The 22,824-nt window shown below is 37.8% G+C and overlaps 1 protein-coding gene across 3 annotated transcripts in view; it reads left to right on the top strand.

Moving 5' to 3' along the window:
* The window catches only part of SEMA5A (semaphorin 5A), a 327,493-nt gene that overhangs the window by 75,514 nt on the left and 229,155 nt on the right, over nt 1–22,824 (top strand). For 2 of the 3 annotated variants that reach the window (XM_029958921.1, XM_018070097.3), the window contains exons 2-4: nt 3,938–4,031; nt 5,191–5,289; nt 22,441–22,639. In XM_029958921.1, the coding sequence (XP_029814781.1) occupies nt 22,507–22,639 (133 nt within the window). In that variant the 5' untranslated portion in view covers nt 3,938–4,031; nt 5,191–5,289; nt 22,441–22,506. Of the gene's footprint in view, nt 1–3,937; nt 4,032–5,190; nt 5,290–8,544; nt 8,626–22,440; nt 22,640–22,824 lie in introns of those variants that run through there. The other variant, XM_008922830.4, reaches the window with a different exon arrangement.

The following is a 22,824-nucleotide window of genomic DNA, read 5'->3' as shown; positions in this document are numbered from 1 at the left end:
GATTATCAAACCAGTGAAATTCAGGTTCAGAAAACCGTGCAAGAGTTTGGAGACATGTAGGCAGAAAATATCAGTGGCAACAGAGCACTAGAAATATCCTGTAGACTTCAGTTAAAGATCAGAAAAGCACAAGGATAAATGGTGTCACACTCAAAAATAAATATTTTAAGAACTTTTGCTATCAAACTCAAGGAGATCAGAGTTTTATCAGAATTGATTTATTTTAAATAAAATTACTCAGTTGTGTAATTTGCAGAAAGTTGGATAAAGGCCATGTTTCCCCTGCTCTTTGAAGTCTTCATGAAAAAACATGACTTCAGTGGGAGCAAGACCACAATAATTTATCCTTTATTAGTGTTTTTCTCCATCTCTACCATTTTAAACTAGGTAATACTGTTTGTTCTGTCAGCAGTCTTAATAATGTATTATACTTTAAAAATTACTATTTTGGGAATCATGGTGGGGTTTTTTTTGCAAGACCAAAGTGCTACTCTTGGGCTATAAATCTATGGTGGTTGGTTAAAAGGTTAAATGTACATTAACATGTCCTGTCACTTTGACCTAGATAGAGTTAAAGCAAGGAGTGGGGCAAGTTCAGTGGCTTAAAATGAGCTATTATTAGTCAAATCCCTGCAAAGCCAAATGAATGTTATGTCATTCTGTTTTATAATTTTCAGCCAGAGAGCTCTGGCCTACTGGTAACTTCACATATTCTGATCTATGCTTTCCTGTTAGCAATATGTTTCCTGTCCTGGCACTCCAGTCTCTACATTTTTTCTTATTTTGGCCTAGTGGAAAATGAAGTGTTACTGTAAATAGAGTTAAAGCTGTGTGTTATTCATGAAACTAATTTTAAAGACCTTCCCTTTCAGTAAAACTGGGGAAAAAAAAATGCCACGGTCAATAGTATAGCTAGCAGTATGAAGAATATGACCAGGGCTCATATTCCTGAACACTGGCACATGTTACATCAAGTGCAGTGAGTCTATTGCTCTCAGATCTATTGCTTATGTAATTTATGTATGGCAGTGTGAGTACATGTGTACGGATGTCCACAGTTGTTCATGACTTGGAGCTTGTGCTCAGCAAGTCAAGAACAATGCTGGAACTTCAGAGTGTCCTGGTACTCCTCCTGTTTTGTCCAGATGTGATTTTTGAGTTGAACCAGTAGACACATATGTCAAGATCTGGAAGCTTCCCAGCTCTGCACATGGAACAGAAGTGGGTGTAGCATTCTGTACATTGATCTGTTCTGCAGTATGTGTCTGCAGACATTGGTCTGTTTAGGTTGTGGTTGTGTGGGCTGGTTCTGTGGTCTCAAGCAGCAGTGACAGGGGCATGTTCAAGGATGTGATTGATTTTTCATTTGTTGCACTTTTTTGCCTAAAAATTCCTACATTTATTTTGATTTGGTTTTACTCTTTCCAATATTTTGATTTGGAAAGCATATAAACAAAATGCTACTTTATAAGAAGGATATTCCTGTTTCTTCCATGTTCCTTATGCCTAGATTCTGCTTAATAATTTCTATCTTTCCATGTCCGTTTTTTAGTCAAGTAAATAAGATAGGCTTAGTGAGATCTTTTTGATTATACAAGGATCTTTCCAGTGTGAAAACAGAAAGGTGAGTAGTAATATTAGCTAGTATATATTATAAAGTTCATTTTTGTAGAAGAAAATGTTAGCTTTTGTAGAAGAAGCACAAGGTTGTAGATAGTTGTTGTAACCATTCATCCTTGATTCATCCCTGAAAGTAGGATATATTTTCATAATGCAGGCATGTTTTGGAGGAAGGTAAGAGGAAGGTGAATATTTGTATCTTTTTATTCCTGCTCTTATTTTGTTTCATCCTTCTCAGTTTTGGTACACTTGCGGTTTTGACAAGATTTTCTCTCTTGCCAGACATCAACAAAAGCAAATAATCTGTTCAATAGGATTTTAAAGAGTACCTAAAGTTTACTTACATTTGCTCAGTTCTCCTGTGCATAGCCGGTAAGAACACTGAAGTGGGGAAAAGCTCATCTACCTGGTGTTCCTGCCACTTCTACTTCAGCCCCACCAACATCAGCAGAAGTCACTTGAAGCTGCTTGCCTAACTCATGCTGTCATCTTTGTGGAGCAAAAACCAATGCTGGCTGGTGGAGTGATGTGGAACAGGCATGTTCTTGTCCCATTCAGTGTTCTTTTTGTGTTGTGAGGTGAGCACTTCTTGTCATTAGGTGTTGTATGAAAATCCTGAGTCCTGGGCAAGCTCCCAAGGTGACTGGGTAAGGTGAGGTAGCTGCTGTGGCACACTGCCTGAGTAATGCCATGCAGCGACAACAGAAGTGGGAAGTCTCAGCGTGCAGACGAGCCATGCTGTCTAGACATGCTGCTATTATTTCTTTGCTCAATTCAGTGTGTAGCCAAATATCTTTTCAAGTGTACTAGACAGATGTGAGTACAGTGCCCACAGCCATAGAACAACGAAGGCTCTTAACTGCATGTGCACTCTCCTCCACACTCCTGCCAGATTTAATCAAACTGCTTGGTCATACCAGCAACTTTAGTACCATATTCTATCAGCAGCAGAAAACAGCATTCCTATTTGTTTATTATTACATCTAGTGAAGATTTCTTCCACTAGTATACAACTAGAATACACCTATGTGTATTTTTATCCATGTGTATTTTATCCCCCACCCCCCCATTCTTTTAAATTAATGTGCTTCTGGGCAAATAAAATGTACCGTGGCTGAATTCCCCTGTTGTATGCCTCTGTTTGTCATTGAGAACAGGGACAAACAGCTATTTGAAAAGTGAATTTGTCTGTTGTTTTCCCTGGCCATTTTCATAAAAGTTTTTGTCTTTAACTGAAACTGATGATCAGTTTCAGAAGTCATTTTGAAAGGAAAGAATGGGAAACTCAGGTATGACACAAAGCCACTGTAGCCTTTTTGCCTTAGCAAATGATCATAAACCAAAGCGAGATTAAACTAAAACATGGTTGTATATCTCCCAGTAAAATAATTGATATTTTTTTGCAGTTAGTCTTCTGATTTTGGTGACCTTATTTACAATTTCTGTAAGACTGGTTTGGAGTTGGCTGAGTTGACCTAATTTTAGCTTAACTAAGTGAATATTCAGGCTAGTTTCTGGTGTTATCTTACCCACAACATGTACTGTATTGTGCCCAATTAGAGTGCCACCACAGTAATAGGAGCAGCAGGGTTGACATGAATGAATGTAAGGGCAGCAAGTGGTGAATCTGTAGAAATGCAACCTTTATGAGTTGGTTTGTGTGTGTGTGCATGTTTTCCCTAAATCAGTAAGGTGGATTCATACCCTGCTTTCCAGTTTTGTTTAGGTAATTATTACCATTAGAATAAAAGTAAACTTGCCAAACCTTTTATTTTAATCAAAATCTGAGATGTTTATATAGAAGTAAGAATCGTGAAGTCAGTGGTGAAGAGAGAGCGGGCAGGTTGAAACGCATATAGAAAGAGCTAGTGCTGTTTGGCTTGTTTAGAAAAATTGAGGTATACAGCCTTCTTTGTAATGTTTCAAAGCCTAATAATTCAGCTGCTCATTCTGGTGTAGTGAGTGTGTACATAAATCTGTAAGATGCATGCTGCACCTTAGAGATGGATTTCTTGTAGTTGCCTGTAGAACTTACTGCACAGTAACAGTTATAATTAATTACTTGACAGACTGAATGTCTCAGAGTAGTTTGTCATCAACATGCACGGGTGGTGGGTAGTTATGCTGAGGTGTTCAAGTGTTCTCTGGTACATAGTAATATAAAAAGCAGAATTTGGTCCTCTTCCAAGTTTTAAATTTGTCCTTGAGTTTCTGAAAAGTGTGAGGCAAAGAAGAGGTGATGCAAGGTCTTGTTGACAATATAAGCTTCTCCCACCACCTTGGACTGTGAAATTGAAAGTGATTTTCTCTCTTTTAGCTTTGACTGATCCCTGTGCCATGAAGAACACTATCTAAGTCTACTCTTGGCAACTTCTACAGAGGAGTTTGACGTCGCTGAATTTCACAGAGGGGTGTGTATATGCATGCATATGATATAGATTCTTAATTTAGAAGAAAACATGTAAATTATAATCTGAAGTACTTGGCGCTAAGAAGAAAGGGATTCATGAGAAATTTTGATGTTGTGAACCTAAATCTGAATCTTTGTTGTCTAACCTGGAGAGTTCTTCTTGGTCATACGATGTTTGCAAATATTTTTATGCAGTACTGCTTATGCATTTGGCAGATTTCCTGAGACTCTCATAGATCAGGAAAGCCCTGGAAAAAAAATCACAAGCACTTCCAGTCATCTAGCACAGTCATTTTGTATAAGTGAGTCAACAGAGTGGAACAATGACTCCTTTTTTTGTCTCATGTCTCTGTTTAGGTTCAAGGGTGAACTGTTGATTGCTAGTGTATTTGTTCTGTGCATAGACATTCTCAATCTAGGAAAGGAAAGCTTATAGTGGATAGAATATTGCTTTTTTCTTGTGAAGTGAATCTTGGGGTATTGAGAGCAGGAAACTGCTATATGGTTCCTGTCTTGCTGTTTCAAGTAGAGGTAGCAGTATGATTAGCAGTACCTTCTTGTTTCAATAAAGAAAAAAGCAAGATAATTTTGTGAATATTATATTGTCTTTGTTTTTCCTACAAAATGGGTTAACATCTTGAAGTGTACTTAATGATGCATCTCTTGCTTGAAAATATCTTCTGTGTTGTTTTGAGAAGTTAGACAGTAACTGCATTGTTTTGCCTTGAACTTTTATGTTTTATGGAAAAATAAAAGAACATTAAAGTTTTACCCATCTGAATTTTGTCATGGATTTCACTTGGGGACAGATTTCAGCCTATGTCTTAAGCATGTTTAATTTTAGTGATAGTTAGGGGACCAAGACAGAATTTTACGGTAAGGATTTTTCTCAAATCCTTGTCCCATGGATTTTGGTAATTCTATGGCAAGTACTCCTCTTCTGGTTCTCATGCCAAGCTGCCAGATATTTTAAAGAATGATTTTTTTTTTCTGTCTCTTTCTGTTTGGTCCTTGTTCACACTTTGTGGTTAAAATGCCTTACATTTCTAATTTATTGTCTTGGGAAACATGCTTTATGTCTGCTATAAATGTCTGAGAATTGCTGATGAGCTGTCTCTTCAATACCTATTATTTCTCTTTTGTGTTCCCTTAACTCCTAGGAGCATACAACAAAGTAGACCCAGGACCCCCCTGTGCTAGGCTTTGCACAAAGGCTGAACAGAGGCAGTAGGTGATTACAGAGGGATGGTGACTAAAAGGTAGGTAAGAGACTATTTTGTTCAGTGGGTAGATGGTGATGTCATAGAGAGATTGTAAGATGATGTCTGCAAGAAGACTTGTGAGATGGCTTCGTAGACCATTACAGTTATTCTGCCTTTCTCTTTTCCCTAACCTAAGGAAACTGAAGAAATGGAAAGGGGTGGAATGCAAGAAAAAGAACCTGAAATTTTCTTCTCTTCTTGCCTCTCCTAAACTATGCTCAAAAAGGGAAACTATCTAAAAATGGGGATGTTTGTTCAAAGAAAAACTGGAAGGGGAACTGTAAGAGTAACGTGTTTGTAGGTGGGAGAGGTACTATTTCAGGATGCTGTTTTGGAGGCTCCACACGAAGGCTTACCATCAGTCTAAAAATGTCCTAGGAAAAAGGAAACCTGTATAGCTAAATGACAAGGTATAGGAGACTGTTAAAAGCAAGAGGACATCTTAAAAAAAGTCATGTCTGTGTTCAAAGAAGGAAATAGGACCAAAACATTCCCCTATCAGGCTAAACATAAAACTAATGAATGTTTTTCTCAATCAGACCAATAGCAGGAAGCCAGCTGTGGAGTCTGTGTGGCCTGTGTTTAAGGACATTATGAAATGAATGATCTGAGATAAAGTAATGTCAGAAAACTAAGTCATTCTTATGTGTTTGCGCTCACTATGGAAAAGCATGGGGTGGTTCCTGTTTTGGAACTCTTCTTATGGGAGGCTTATTGGATTGCCTTTCTCAGCTGGAAGCATTTGTAGGCGAGATTGCGGAACAAATTGCACCTTCTCAATTTAACAGGTCCAGATGTAGTTTAACTAGGTTTTTTTAGGAATGGTAGAAGGAAATAGAACGGCTACAGACTGTGGCATGCAACTTCTTGCTTTAAAGTGTCTCAGCAGTTGAGTACTTGGAGATATCTAATTTTATGCCATATTTCAGGGGAGTTCATGAGGAATCGGGGAGCCTAGAAACAATAGGTCTCTTGTTTGTGGATTACTTAAAAATTTGATTAGCATATGCGTTTTAGGAAGGACATTGGATAATATGGGCAAGATACTGAGAAAGAATTGATTTCTGTGTATAAATGCCTGATTAAGAAGATATTTAAGAACTGGTTAATATTAGCCTTCAACTACTGGAATGATGCTTACAAAGCTGATGGGGCCAACATTCTTGGTTGTGTCAAACTATGTAACAGGAAGTTAACATACACAGATTGCAAATTAAATATTCTGATTGGACATTTTAGGAAAAGCTTTTTCACAAAGAGGGTAGTGCAGCGCTGAATAAAGTTACCTGGGGGTGGAGTGGGGTGGCATCTCTCCCAGCGGGAGCTTTCAAGTCTTAGTTGGACAGTGCTACAACTGACCTGATCTACTGTGGCTTTTAGTGATTGGTCAGACTGGCTGTCTCCCAGAGATCCCATCTAGCTGGCATATGGTGTGCTGTTCTGGTGTCTTCATCTCAAAACAAGTGTGGTAGAGCTGGAAAAGTTTCAGAGAAGGGCAACAAGAATGAAGAGGGGCAGCAGGATGCAGAAGATATCCATGGAGCATCATTCATACAGGAACAACTAACTAGATGAGAGTCTCCATACTGGAAAAGAGATAGTGGCCAGATGCTAAAGCTAGATGTCTATAAAATTATAAAAACTGTGAGGTGTGTGGATGGGAAATGAATACTCAGTGCCACTTAATTTTGTATTAGAAGAGATATGAGGTGAAACAGGCAGGGAACAGTTTTAAAGCTAGAAAAAGTAGTGGGTTTTTTTTGCATAGTAAGTAATTCTGAAATTCCCTGTCACAGCATGCTATGTGTGCTTCATGGGTGTATAGAGCTGCTGAACAAAGTTGGATAAAGAGGTGGAAAAAAAAAAAGAGGAATTAAAAAAAAAGAAAGAAGTGATAAAGGCACTACCTCTAGGTAAGGAAGTTACTGAGCAGCATACTGTGGAAAGTGTGCAGGGTTTTGGGGAGAGTGGAAGAGAATATTGTATATGACTGCACTAGTTTCCACTCTTTCTTTAGACATCTGCTCTTGGCTGCTCCTGGAGACAGAGTATTAGGTCAGGCTGAATGTTTTACCTGAGCCAGTTTTGTCATTTCATTTGGGCTAAACAGCCAACTTGACCCACTGTGGTGGTTCTTACATGCTATTTTATAAACAGTAAGGTTGCAGGGTGCAGTCCCAGAAGAGAACTCTGTTGCTAAAAGTATTTTTAAAAATGCTAAGCTGTTATGTAATTTGAGGTCTCACACTGTGCTTGGAGACTTTTCCCTCATTGTAAGATAAATACTTTTAATCTTATTTTGGCACTTGATAAATTACAGTTAAATTTGTTTTAATATTTTCAAGCTGTTTCATTGAGAGTTCAGTTTTTAGTCCAAAAATCTCAGGTTTTTGCTTACTGTGTTCTCCGTACAGTCTGTAGTGCTTTTCACGTAGAAAGGAATTACCAGAACACTTTTTTTCAATATGTAAGTTCTAGTGACACCTGTTTTGTTGTAGAGCGAATATCCTTTGAGGGGAAAATAAGCAAGATGAAACAGCAAAGCCTAGAGAGAGTACAAAGACAATAAGAAAAGAGTACTGAATTTGGAGATACTTCTGTGTTTGTGAATTTGTTTGAGAAGCAAAATATTGGAGTTATATTATGACATCTAAGGGGAAAGGCTAAAAGTGTGGCAGGGTTTCATAATGATAGCCATTGAAATGGCCAGAAGAGATAAGGCTACTGGAAGAAAGATGGTCATAGGAGAAGATTAGTGGAAAATAGGTAAATTTATCTGAAGGAATTGAATGAAAAGAGGTAAGTAAGCAAAGCTGAGAAACTACTGAGTAAAGTTCTGAAGAATTAACAGAATTTGAGGAGCTTAGAGAGGAGCAGATACTGGGAATGAAGGAAACGGTGTCTTTGGTTTTCCATCGGTTTATGCACCTGAGATGGATGGATCTGTGCAAGTATTAAAAACTATTCAAATTTCCTGAACCAGTATCTGTACTTCCTCTGAGAAGTTTTCCAAGGGGACTTGAAATCAAAAAACACAAGAGGAGAAAACAGTGTTTTTTGCATTAGATTAGAGAGGTTAGTTGCTCTTGGTAAAAATGAATTTTGTTAAAATAGTAGCAAAAATGAGACTAAAAAGCTGAAATGGAAACTCTAAGGATTTCTAAGTAACATGGCCAAAACTTGCAAAGACACAAATGGTATGAATATTTCAAATAGTGATATACAGTCCTGATGAAAGAGTATTTTTCTTGCAGGAAGAGGGGATACAAGGGTGTGGTTTCAGATAAATGGAAAGGAATTGCAGAATAGAAGCGGTTACAAGGGAAAGAAGAGGTATGTAACATAGGTCATTACTAATTTAAAGTATTGCTTAGGTCAGCCATTTCCCTACACACCTAATTCTTTGAGCTCATCCATTTGTGAAGAAAAGTCCTTCTTCCTGGCCCTTCTAACTCATCTGGTGTGTTCCTTGTGGCACTGTGTGTGTAGTGATTGGAGGTTTTCCTTTGTTGGGGACTTGTGGAATTTTAACAAATTAAACATAACAATGAAAAGCTTATTAGTAGTAGTTTTTGTTCTTTGTTAAAAGGAACCTGCATTGCTTCAAAGCAGCAATAGCAATTTCAGAGTTGAAGGAGCTTCATTTTGTTTCAGACACTCTGCCTGGTATGTAACATAACCACAGACCACTGAGCTGCAAACAACTTTGTACTGAAGTGATGAATTGTGCTGTGCTTTAATCTGCATATGGGGTGAAGAAGGATCAGAGAGGGATGGATGAGGTCACTGTGTCTAATGGAAAGACCCTTTGTTTCTTGCTACAGAAAATGAGACTCTTCCCATTAAAGCTAGTTAAATCTCTGAGATAAATGGCATCTAGAAGCAGGGTTTTAACACCTGGTGTGAAACTAAATGATCTTTGATTTATAATTTTATTTTATTTTTTTTTAGTGCTTAAGATTCTGTTAGCGTTAAGGTTCATCTTCTCCCACGCTGGCTCAACTGCCTCCTCCAGGTCACATTCCTTGCCACAGAGAAACTACCTTTAAGTATTCCAGATATCTCTCATTTGCCTGAAGTCTCTTGGTTCCTTTCTCTTGTCTTGATTGAAAATGTCTGAAAAATTTATAGAAAAGGGCACTGTTTTGAGATCCATTGAGTTGACTCTGTTGATCCAGGTTTGGTGCATTTATAAATTTTTTTTCCCGTGTGACACAGATTTTTTCATACTTGCAGTGTTTGCACTAATGAATGAATAATCTATGTGCTCTGGAAGCCCTTTCTGCAACACCACTGAAGAAGTTTGAATTATTTTTCACTCGGCTTCAGATTGCATCTTTATAAAATATGGTGGAATCCAGTGCTGGAAAACATGCAAGATTGACAGCCCTGGAAATTGAAATCCCTGTTTATCCATGTACTAGCTAGCACAGCCTAGCTGTAGCAGACACTCTATCTTGGCAGTACAACTCACGTTTAACCTGATGAGATGACCTTCAGTTATTTATTATTTACAGAGCACTGAAGGTTTGCAAAGATTTTTCATAGTGAGAGCAACATGCTTCAATTTGTGTTTTCAACATCTTTCTGTATGATGTGTTTATTACAGTATAAATACAGGTTTATGTCTTTAAAAAAACAGAGCTGTGAACTCTGCACTGGATTTTTCCTGTGAAAGAGATGTGTTTATGTACAGTTATATAATTAGTTGTAGAAATTGATAAGGCTGTAGTGAAAAAAACCAGAATGCATCACGGTGACATTAGCAATATAGAATTTCTGCTAGATCAGTCTGCAACTTGTCCCATCAATGTCGTGGTGAAGTGATTTGTAACAGAGGAAAGACTTGACCAGGTATGAATGCAGGGGAGTTTTTTCTTGTATCCAAACTGAGCTTTTGGGACCCTTAAGTGGCATGCAAGTCCCATTCTCTCTCTGGGATGAAGTACGCTAAGGTAGAGCACACACATCATGCTAGAAAGTTTGTTATTCTCTTTGGTAAATTGAGAATCATTCACATTTTAAATCTGTCTTCTCAATTTCCTAAGCCATTTCCTAACCCATTTCTTCTGCATTTCCTAACCCAACCATAAATTCCCAATTTTTAACTTGACCAGATGCATACAACATGAGCAAGTTTCTTTGTTTAGTATGTTTTTGTGTCCAGTCTCTTCTTTTTGCCCCTCTTTAGATCAAATTCTGCATTGCATTATTACACAGACTACCAGTGGAAAGGCCTTGCATCCTCAGCATTTTCCTTCTGGGTTCTTTATTTTGAATTCCAACAATCAATTCTCATATGCATGATACTTGTATCTAGTTGCACCACTGCTACATAAACTGACACTTTTCTGCTCTGATTTAATAGTTTTTCAACACCACACCCGCAGCTAAAGGGAAGGTTTTATTTGTAAGACATTTTGTTGTACTTGTGTTTTTCTTTGTGTTATTAACAGAGACCATTTACAAGAGTTCTTTGTTTGGTTGATTTTTTAGGTTTTTTTTTTAATGGTCATTTTCCTTAATACTCCTTCTACAGCTTTGTGCTTGGACTGTTGTTCTCGAAGTAGATTTAACAACATGCCATTCTGTAGTAATATGCAAATGACATCAAAGCAGAGACTTGGTTAATAAAGGAGAAAAAATATAACTGCTAAAGGATTACAAAAAAGGGGAAGGGATGGAGATTCTAACTTTGCAAGAGCATTTTTAGTACCACTGTCAGGCAGTGATACAAAAAAATAAAAACAAATACAGGAAAGGAAAGGTAGTGTTTTAGCATTTCCTTTGTGTTTAAATAAATACCCTCTCGCTGATGAAAGAAGGTTTTGGTTCTCAAAAAGGAGAGGAATAGGTCTACAGAGACTGGTAACAATATGCCTTGATTTGTAGGAAGCTAATGTATTCCTGTACTCTGAGCTCCATCCTTTCTTAGGGCACAGAGGAAGGTAGTGTTCATGCAGTGGGATTGCTGGTCACCTATTTTGGAACACATCAAGAATGAATGGGCTATTCCACAACCACTCTCAACATCTTGGATACAACTTTCCTAGCTTTCTTATTTACTCTCCTGTCGTGCATGCCATGACTCCACCACATAGCCTACATGACGATGGGCACTAAGTGGTCCTGTCATTATCTGTCAAGTTCAAGCCTCAGCTGCCAGTGTGAGGATGGTTTTAGAGGACTCTGTAAAGGAGCACCTCAGGATCTGTTGACTTTTAAAATTGAACTGGTCTCTTTGTTTCTCAAAGGGCAGCTCACAAAGGGCGGGGGTACTCATAGTCAAGCAGAGACCTTGTCTTTTAACCCACCAATCTCCTCAGACATCAGTACATTCAGTGTAGTATGCCAAACTTTTGTATCCTAAGCAAATGAGCGAAGAGGTTGGTCTGGCTTGCCCTGAATGCATTGGTTGGCAGTTCTGCAGCTCAGGGTGAGCTAAAGGCATGGATGGGCTAATAAGTTCACCATGCTTCATGCTGCTGAGGAGTGGGATCTTGGGATACCTTATACCAAATTTTTGTACCCTGATTTAGCCAGCATTCAACTTAGGACTGAGACGCCTCTGTTTCTCAGTTTAAAAGATATTAAGGGAAAGTGAGAAGGAAACTGGGCTCCAGTGGAGGAAGAGTGGAAAGGGCGAGATCTGTGTGTAGCAGTAGATGCAGTGTGATCTAATGAGCACAACTTCTCTCAGGCTTTACCCTTCTTATATACAGTAGCTGTGGTGGTCTTAAAAATGCGTCTAGTGGCTGGTTTCTTTTTGGGGCAGGAGATGATTTGAAGGAGAAAATGGTGCCAATCATGAATGAGCATATGGATCTGGTTGTTGAGGCATGTTGTCATCAACTGATATTGGACTAAGCTTCAATAGAACTAACTGCTAGGAAGATCTGGATTGCTTGGGAGCTAGGGTCTTTGCTCAGGATGTGGTGTTGGAACACCACCATTGTAGACACAATATGGGAGAAGATGAAGGGCCAGGCTAGCAAAGTGAAATGGAGGCTATCTATACAGGTCTACCTGTGGCAATGCCTTAGCTTACTGCCATGGGATGTTGTCTAAATGGGCATGTGGTCCTGCCAGCAAAGTGTATGATGTTCAACTGTGGCATGTCAGTGTGTTGGTGGTTTGATTATTTGTGCATCCCAGGAGAGGGTGCCCTGCCTGTGCCATGTATGCATTTGGGATTTTTTGAGGAACTGGATATATGAGAGTGTGAAGATGTACAGAAAGGAGCACAATATGGCTTTTGAGTATACATCTTGGTGGTCTCAGGCAGCACTAGCTAAGGACTAGCTATATAGCTATAAGGACCTTATAGACTGCAGGTCATTCTAAACTAATGGTGTGCTGGAGGGTTGGTGCAGTGGGATGGGAGGAAGCTTTCCATAGGCTATTGCTGTGACACCACCAAATGTATTGTGTGGCATAAAATGTAGGGATGGTCAGGAAGCTTCCTGTTAAGCACCTGTGTTATTACTAGAAAATTTTGATATAAGCTAAACAACCCAAAAAAGCTGAATCAGTGTCTCTATTGTTAGAAAAATCTGAGGGAAGATGTAATCATTGTATGTGTTTCTATTTATGAACTCAAGGTGCCTTTGACACATTTGGTCTCTGAAGTTTAGATTCCTCAAAAGGAGCAGTCTGAGATATGTTTCAGTGTATGCAATCTGTGCATACATACTGTATGCTTATAAGTTTCCAAAGTGATAAATGAAAAATGACAACTGCAAAGCTACAGAAGTCTAAAGTGATTTTGGATATGATGGAGACATCAGTGACACTTCATGTAATTTAGTCTTTGACTGATGAAAGCTGTCAACCACTGAGGAACCATTGGGAAAGATGTCACCAAGCAAATTGGATTTTCACAACAGTGTTAGTTTGTGAAATAACTTAACAGAATAGATTTTTTTTCCTGAAAGCTCTTAAAAATGGAAATCATTAAAAAGAGCATAATCATTAAGAATTAGATAAAACATGAAAGTCTAAGTGAGTAAAATAACATAAGAGGGTATTTCAGACCTGGAAAAAATTGAGTATATTTATTTTATTATTTATAATACACAAATACACAGAGCAGCACAGTGTATGCTCTGAAGAAAACCCACAAGAGTCTTCTGGGTATTGAAACAAATATGTCAAGAGCCATTCATTCCTCATTTAATGTTAGGTTATTTGACATCTCCTTATTTGTTGTTTGACAGCTTCATTGGGTGCATTCCACCAAATAGTATATGATTTCTGTTGTGTCAAGTTTTACTACTTTTAAACAGACTTAAAAATAGAACTTAAATTTTTAACAGTGATGTTGGAGGAAGAAAATACAATTATGTTTTATTCTCTTTAGAAGGATTTTTTTTTTCTTGGTCATGCTGTATTTTAGGATCTAGAAAAAAATAAGCAAGTTCGTATTGACAGAAAGGTCAGACGTTTGTGCAAGGATGTTCCTCGTATGTGTGAAACCCTTATGAATACACAGAGTCTTAAGTATAAGCATTGTAGTAGTTTTGAACTTGGCCTTTTCTTTTTGCAAACTCTGATGGATTGGATATTTTAGCTCTAAAATGCTCTTTGAAAATCTTTGTACCTTCCATTATTTTTAATTTTACCTGTTTTTTTTAGGAAAGGATTTATTAACTTGATCTTTCACAGAAGTTTTAAAATATCTGTATCTGGCTTCAGGATTTAGTGAATAACTAACAAAAGGTGGATGAATTTTCAGAAATATCTAACAGAAATAATGATTTTGCTTTCAGACTTCTTATTCCAGGATTCTGATAGCTTTATCAGGGTTTCCTATGTTTCTGATGGACATCTTCAGATGGGAGAGTTGTCTGATTTTTCTACAGCAGTTCTGAATTGAATCAGAGATCTAAATGCAAAATCTAACATGGAAGTGTGTCGTGGATTGGTGGAGTCCCCTTTGAGCACTGTTGTCTATAATCATGGGGCGTTAATCGTGGGATTAGAGGAAGCATTAAACAGTGCTTTCACTTGTGTGTTGAATTTTTATAAGCGTGTGGAAAAATTTTGTTGATGTATAAAAAGATCTAAATCTTTGCAGAGATGAAGAGCAACAAAGTGAGGTAGTAGCCTACTTACTCCTTGAGCAACTTGCTCTAGTGTTAGAGACTGCTAAAACCTGCTAGGTGTTTCTGCCCATAGACACCATGACCAGGGCTGGAGCTAGATAATCTTTAAGGCCCCTTTCAATCCAAACCATTCTGTGATTCTATGATACTCTAGCATTTTGTATAATCAGTACAGAGACATTGGATGGTTCAGTCCACCTAAGCATTCTTTGTTGGATAATCTATTGCTTGTCCAAGGACTAATGGAAGGAATCCAGAAGCTTGGTGAGATGAGTGGGTGTTTTAAATACTTATCTTGATAGAAAAGGTACATACAAATAAATAGGGGGAGAACAGAAGTGTTCTGTAGCAGTGATGTGGGATGGGAACTCTGAGCTGCCTCACCTTTCCCTTTCCTTCATATCAGTCTGCTAAACCTTACTGTCACTTAAGCTGTTGCTGTAAAGAGAGACTGTTGGTTATTGATGGGAAGAAACAAATCAAAAGCTGGTAATGAGATGGGAGTTGAGAGGAGTTGGGAGTCTGAAATGCATTTGTGAATGGAGCCATGGAGCCATACAAAAGTGTGTTTTCCTCCACTGTCTAAGCTGTGACCACCATGCATTTGCTGAAATGTGTTTAATACCTACCGCCCTTTAAAACCCCATGAAAGAACTGCAGAGCTGAACCCCCCATGAGAAGGATAAATTTGCTTTTATTATCCAGTAGAAGCAGACTGTCACAGTGGTAATTTCACAACAGTTTGGAGCTCATCCAACAGTTTTTTAAAGTTGTAACTACCTTAATATAATCTTTATTTTGGAAGTTTGTCTAGTGTTAATGTGGAGAATATCCACTAATTACTTTGTTTTAGCAGTGCAATTTTGATCTTTAGATTGGTGATTCACATTTAAAATGTATTCTATTAAGTTTCTGTGAAAGCTAAATACTGGTTACTATCCAGTACTTTTATACGTTGATACACAAAATGATAGGGAACTGTTTTAAGTTGAATATAATTTTTTTTTTAAACCCAACTCTTTGAAGTTTCTGTAATACTGTCTTCCTTCTGGTTTCTCTTTACATCCATGTACAAATTTTGGCACGTTTTTCAGTACAGTTTACAAATAAGAAAGTATGTCTAGATGGCTGCAGCAATAATCTGTGATGTGATGATCTTCTTTCTTAATTATTCAACACATATGACTCCAATTTCTGTGTTGCCTATTCCCAATTTATATACAACAGCTAAGCTTGCATTACTTTCATCTTGCCTCTTTTTTACCTTCTTCCATTAACCTTGCCTTCACTCAAAACTACTTTGAATACATGTTCAAGATTTGACATAAATTTTCGTCCAACTGTAATCTTCTTCGTTCTCCTCTCAGGTGATAAAACTTCTCTCTTCCCAGCTAATTTTTTTCTTAGTTGTTTCAGTGCACTGTTGTCTGCTGCTCTGTTACATGGATCTCCTTCCAGTCCTGAACTTCTGCTTTTTGTTCAAGCAAGCCATGTTTTTAAACTTTCTATTTTTTTTATATATATATAGTGAAGTTTCAGCACATTGTTAATGCAAATGACATCACAGCTTTACTTTTAATTGTCACTCATAGATTCCTAATTCTCACTGGTGAAATTTCAAAATTCACTTTTTCTGTGACCCTCTCACTATACTGGGAGCACAGAGGCTGGTTTAGCAGGAGATTACAAAAAGTAGGTTAACAGTGAAGCTAGGGAAGAGCAAAGATCGCTCAAGAAATGTCGTCATTACAGTAGTTCCCCTCTAGACTGAAACACATTTCCTTTCTAAAAAAATGTAACTAGTTATGTGAAATCAACATAATTATGTAGCTTAGAACAAAGGAAAACACAGTACCATAAACTGAGATTGTGTTTGCTAACAAATATGATGAAAATAAGTGTTAAAAATACTTTAACTGTCTGGTTTTTTGTTTTTTTTTTGTTGTTTTTTTTTACTAACTCTTCTTCAATAAGGTGGACTAGCATACTATTACTATATTCCTTTTTAATGGGTAAATAAGAATTTTCATCAATAATTTTCATTTACTGAGGTGTAGAAATATGTAGTATAACAACTTCAGTCAGGGGCAGCGTTACTAGGTCTCTGAAAGTACAAGTTGCTTAGAAAATTGTTGTTCACAGCTTAATATATCATATTTTACCTCTCAACAGTGTGCCAGGGATATTTGGAAAGAATATTTGCAAAGGCCACTAACAACCTGGCTGGATAAACTGAAAGAAACTTCCAAAATGCAATTTTTGCCATGTTTTGTGACAGTTTGTAAGGAAGTCCAGTTAATGGCTACATGATTCTGTTGAAATTGGGGATTTTGACTCAGCTATAACCAGAATAAAGATATCTTTCCAAATTATAGACCTTCCTACTGGATGGGTGAAGGAATATTAAAGACAAAATGTGGATATGGCTATTCTGGGTGCTGTTTCTCTTTATGGTCACAATTCATGCAGTGTAGCACGTGCTTTGTAAGAAAGTGTGCAATGCATTTTCTCTCTCTTATAGTCAGATACTATATTCACTTTTCACTAGGCTTTATGAATAACTCATAAATACAGACTTGTATGTACTGTGTTGTGATACAATTGAGAAATAACACAAACTACCAGTGGTGTGCAGTACAGCGCTCAGACCTTTGCAGGAAATAGGAACATGGCTGCGCTTGGTGAGAGGTGCATCCAGCCCAGCATCTGGTCTTTGTTAGTAGCAGGCAGCACGTGGGTCAGGGAAGAGGGTGAGACTGCAGGGAGCAGCTAGTGGGATTTTTCCTGAATATTGTTGCAGTATCAGGCTCAGGAAGTTTCTGAGTTTCACCCAGCAAAATGGGAGAGTCAAGGTATTTCATAACTTCCCAATCCCATTTTAAAGCTATGTAATTTTTTAAAATGAACAGGACCCTGTGGTATGGTCTCTGTTCTGAAATGCTGTTACTCACAGCACCTGAAAGTATATTTCTATTACAGAACAGCTTGTATTCTATGTCATATTCATGCTGTTGACAGTTTGTTGGTCCCTAAGAAGATGTGTTTGGTTTGCCAATAATAGTACCAACTGGAAAAGGAGCAGGCAAGTGTATAGAGACAAAAGAGAAGATGAAATTCGGGGAGGGGAGGGTGTTGATCCCATAATTCTTCCTTCTCCATTTTTCTTCTTGCCCTAGCTGACACTTCTGTGCTCTTCGGGCTCATTTGCCTTCACTTCATGCCTTTCCTTTGTCTGTTAAACTTCCTCTGATTTTTCTTTCACTTTTCAGACCTTTATTTGCAAACAATCATTACCATTTTGTTCTTCCATTAAAGCTGTTTTGTAAAAGAAAAACTTTGCTGGCTGAGGTCTGTCTGAGGTGGAGAATCCTTCCTTCCACTACCTCAGGCTGACTTCTGATGTCCAGTCTGAGGATCACAGTTCAGTGGATGTCCCAAGCAGTATGTGGGGAAAGGTGCTCTCAATGACTGGACCAGGAAACCAGATGAGCGGAAGGAAACTTTAGATAGGAATTTGGGTCTTGTGAAGAAGATACCAAAAAGACCGAGGAGCTAATGGATAGCTAAGAAAAAAAGGGATTTGAAAAAAGTGCTGAAATTTTGCTGGAACTTGGGCCTAGGCTGTGCTGATTTGACTACCTTTATTCCTACCCTTAAGCTGCCTGTGGTGCTCTGTGTGGAGCTGCTGGATTGGCCTGTGCTTGCTCAAGGCAGCTATGGTCCACTGGGGCTATGCCCCACTGATGAGGCAGTCAAGCCCACAATGTGATACTTAAGTTTTGAGGTGCTATTACAAACTCCTTGCTTCAGGCTATTGTTCTTGAAGCAGTGATTCCTTTGTGCAAATCACAAGTTTCAGCTCTGAGAAGCGCTGGAGAACTAGCTTTGATGACAGATTCTTCTGAGTTGTCACCCTCAGCTACTGATATTAGCAGACTTTTGGCAGAATGTCACTCTGAATTCATGGATTGATTTTTGACTGTGTTACTCAATGACAACTGATGGCTGTCTGTCTCATGCCACTAAAGAAATGAATGACAATATTAAAAAAAAAATGAAGGAACTCAGTAAGCAGTTTGTTAATTGAAGCTGACTCTCACTTTATGCAAAGACAAATTAGAATATGCTACTCAGCTGCATAGTAAACAGTCTGCATTGCTCGGTCTGGTTAAAAGACGTGATAGTGTACAACTAGATTATTTCACGGAAGAAGATCTATAGCCTCCAGTCTCATCTTGATGTTTAATGAGGTGATCTTTGAGCTATTGATCTAATCTAATTGTGTATCTGAGTGATATGCAAATTGTTTTCTTAAAGCTATACTGAGTAAGGAATGTATTTCAAAGTAATTCTACTATAAAGAGGTATAGGTTTGGGGGTTTTGTGTGTTTGACAGGAAACAGGATTCACTATAATAAAAACAACTTGGGGTTTTTTTTGGAAACAGGCTTCTTGATGCCTCCTCCTGGCTTCTGTCCTTTTTTCCTTCTGGGTTCCAGGACTTGTCACTACTGGTGTTGCCAGAACTAGGAACTGAGAGTATACACATTGACTTAGAATTTACTCAAATATTTTTAGTAGGTGTGATGACAGAGTCTTTTCTATATATTCCTTTCTCAAGCAATCTTCCTCTCAAATATTTTTTATGAATTAGAGGAGTTTAGTTTTAACAAATCAAGAAAAATTACAGAAAAAGACACTGAGCTTGCGTCGCAGAGTATTCATGTACTCCAGTTTTATGACTATATGAATGCTGATACCCTGATTTGTCTGTATGCAGCGTATAGTCTTATTTCACTAGCAAAATACTTTTTTTCCAGGTTTGTGCTTGTGCACAAAGGTGAATGTTATCTGGAGCAGTTACTTTGCACAGAAAATTTTTATCAAACTTTTACCGTTTTGCAAACCAAGAAGTGGAGCAAAGTGCTCAGGGAAAATGGAATGAATCTCCCATAACAAATTACATGAGCAGTGTCTGTGAGAGTAGACACTAGTGTGCATATAAAGAAACCCCAGACCTGCTTCTGGATGCATGTACCCAGAACCAGTCCTGAAACTGGCATCTTTTAACCATGCCAAACTCTGCTTTTTGTATACTTATATTGACATAAACTCACTTCATCTTTCAATGAAAGTGCAGTTAAACTGACGCTTACAGAATCAGCAAAGTTAATTATTTGAAAGAAACTTTACTGCTGGACAGGTGCAGTTAGTGTGGCAGCTCTCTCTTTTATACAGCAGCTTATTTTGATTGAATAAAAGAAAGCATAGTTTATAATTCAAAGGTAAATTGTACTTCCAACACAGTGTATTTTAAATGATGTAGAAATATGGCCATCCTGATTATTTAATTTTAAATATATGACTTCAGTACCTGGAGGGAGTAGTCTAAAATGAATCTGCTTGGATTTAGCAGGAGTGGTTACCTGCCTTGTATGCTTAGCTGTTCACACTTTTTCTCTTTAAAGTGTGTGGGGGGGTTGGCTCAGCTAAAATAGAAAATCGCGAATTACAGGATTTTTTTCTCATCAAATACTGTTGATGGAGAAACCAAATGGTACATTTGTAAAATATAATGCCTTTACCTAAAGGGTCTCATTCATCTTTATATTTCTTCTAGGCAAGCTGGACCAAAACAAAGGGAATGAGGGAGAGAATAAGTGCATAAGACCCTTTACATACAGGAATAAAGTAATACATTGAAATAAATTGCATCTTATAATGCTGTTTATTCCACTTTCATTTTGCATCCTCAGATTGTTTTACAGATTTGTAAAATACAATTTGTCAGAAGTCTGATTAAAGGTCTCTGCTAGAAAAGCTATTCAAATAATAGGTCAATGTGCTGTTTCCCAAATGTTTTGCAATAGTTAAAAAGTTGGTCAGCGTCACAATTTGGATATGCCTCGAAGAGTTTTGACTTGACCATTATGTTTCATGGTTGAGAGATGTTTGCATATGGAAATTCTACAGAAATCAAGGAAACCAGCCTAAACTTTTCATGTTTAGGATTCTCTTGGCTTTGTCTTGTCATGTCTTATGCTCCAGGCTAGCTATCACTTTTTGCACAGTAACTGCACTTTCAGGAAGGAGAAGGGCTGAAAGATTGCTTTGCCTGCCTCAGGACTTCTAACTTGTTACAGTGTTTCAGCTCTGTTTAGGTATGAAGTTCAGGTGCAACCTCCTCAGGCTCACTCTTAACAGCTGTTATCGTGGGCAGAGATGGAACTTGTGTAGCAGTTCTTACTCAAGCATGTGCAGAAGGGAGAAATCTAACCCTTACAAGTTCTATGGAAAAAGATTTGGTTTTGAAGTCTTTTCTAAGGTGTCTGTTCATCTGTTGATGCTGTGGGTATATGTTGACAGTCTGTGTTTTGTTTGTGGGAGTTTTTTTATATTTTTGGGGGGGGGTTGGAGATGTGTGGGTTTTTTGGTTCTTGGGAGCTGTTTGATTTTGGTTGGTTGGTTTTGCTTGTTTTGTTTGGGGATTTTTTTAAAAGTCACTTTTAATTTTTTACTCTAGCATTATATTAGGTGCAGTCTCCAGAATTCTTTCTCCTTCCATGCATACAGTAGTGTAGTGAAGTGATGAGGTTTCTACCTGCTACCTCGATTTACTGTTCTCTTGTCTATCAGGGTCTCTGAAAACTCTCCTCTGAGTAGTTGCAAGTAAGCTTCTCCTTGCAGTTACCCACCATGTGCTTAATATATTTAAATTAATACATCTAAAATCATTAATAGACTTAATAAAATAGTGGAAAACAATTAAACATCTAGAAGTCAAGGTAGAGAGAAACTTGAACTGAGATATATTATCAGAAGTTCTTTTACATCCTTCCTTGTCTCTCCTTAAAAGACTAACCTTGTCTTTGGATATACTGGTTGAGAGAAAGGAGTGTATCCTGCCTCCATTTTTGCCATGTGAGATGCATGCACTGAGAGGAGAGGTTCAGCTAGGAAAGAAAAAAACCTCTTCAGCCTCTCTTTGGATTTAGAGGCTGAGGAAAGGTATTGTTGTGAAGGAATCTTTGTTTCTGCTACTGAGTTCTTTTCACAGGGGGCAGGTGAGGAGAAGTTTTCTGGATACATGAAGGATACAAGGCATCAGACTTGTCAACATTTACATCTTAGTCCCATGAAAGTCAGTATCCTTTTTGTAATGGAAACCAAGATATCCGTAAATATGTAGATATTTAATATTTTGATTAAGAGTCCTTTTCTTTCTTTCTGCAGAAACAGGATTATCTTTTTGTAGTAGTAGATGCAAAAGTTCTACAGTAGAGCTGTTTTTTTGAAACTTGACTGGGATGTGAAAGCCTAGTTACATAAAGACCATGGGGCTTCATTTGCAGCCAGGGAGATAGAGAAAGCTGGGCTTCCAATATAAATGTTTCATTTTATTGTTGTTTAATTTTTGTCCACTATATTCACACATTTATGGATATTTCTGAGACTAAAAATTAAAATAAATAAAGTTTTTGGCTTTTTTTCATCATGAAAGTACCATATTCCTTGGTGTTGGAAAACTTGCTGCTGTATTGTGTGCAAGAAAAACAGCCTTTGAGAGTCTGTGATGTGGTATCAGACCTTTGTTTTGCTTCCTAAATCATATATGTAATCTTACAGAAACATGAATTAGAACTAGCTGCTAGTAATGTATTTGTATGGTATTTAAGTTAGGAATATCGATTAGCTATGCTACAGCCCACATAAACTGGTTGATTTTGTATCAGAATAGTGCATAATGCATTGAAATGTCATCTTGCAGAAAATGGACTATCAAAACATTGGAACAAGAGCTTTATGCCCTTATATACAGTTTTTTAATCCCATTGGGTGAGAAAAGAAATCCATATTGCTAAATTAGGTAACTCATGATAGGTCTATGAAGTAATTAGAGGACCAGCTGATAGCATGCTTTTGAGTAGTCAAATACTACAGAGATAGAAAAAAAGCAACATTGTTTTGTTTTAATGATCATGAATTGTCTAATTTTTCATGTGGTTGGCTCTTGTACTTCAGTAAATTTCTTTGAATTCTCCAGGTGCTTTTCCCACATGAATGCCAGAAGAGTAGACAGTTAAAAGAAGTGACTGCTGTGGAGGACAGCATGACCACCATGAAAGGAAGCTGCCTCTTCTCACTGCTGTTGGCAGGACTTGGGGTGTTAGGAATACTGGAGCCAACAACAACAGAAGATATGCACTGCCACAGAGCTGAGCACCCAATTATTGCATACAAAGGTAAGGAGTAAGCGCAGAAAAACTTTATTCAGAATTTGCGACTGAAAATATCATTTAAAGATAGGTGACTCATTTTCCTTTGTGATTAAAACCAGCCTGTACTGTTGCATGGAGTTATTCCTTTCCAGGTGCAGGATTCTGCATGTGTAGACTTAATCCCATGAAGTTGCTCTTGCCCCCTTCCT

This window comes from Manacus vitellinus, unplaced genomic scaffold (assembly GCF_001715985.3).
Source record: "Manacus vitellinus isolate BGI_N305 unplaced genomic scaffold, ASM171598v3 scaffold_17_pilon, whole genome shotgun sequence".
Taxonomy (NCBI): domain Eukaryota; kingdom Metazoa; phylum Chordata; class Aves; order Passeriformes; family Pipridae; genus Manacus; species Manacus vitellinus.
The sequence above is the reverse complement of the archived record's forward strand: the minus strand, read 5'-3'. Positions and strand labels throughout refer to the sequence as shown.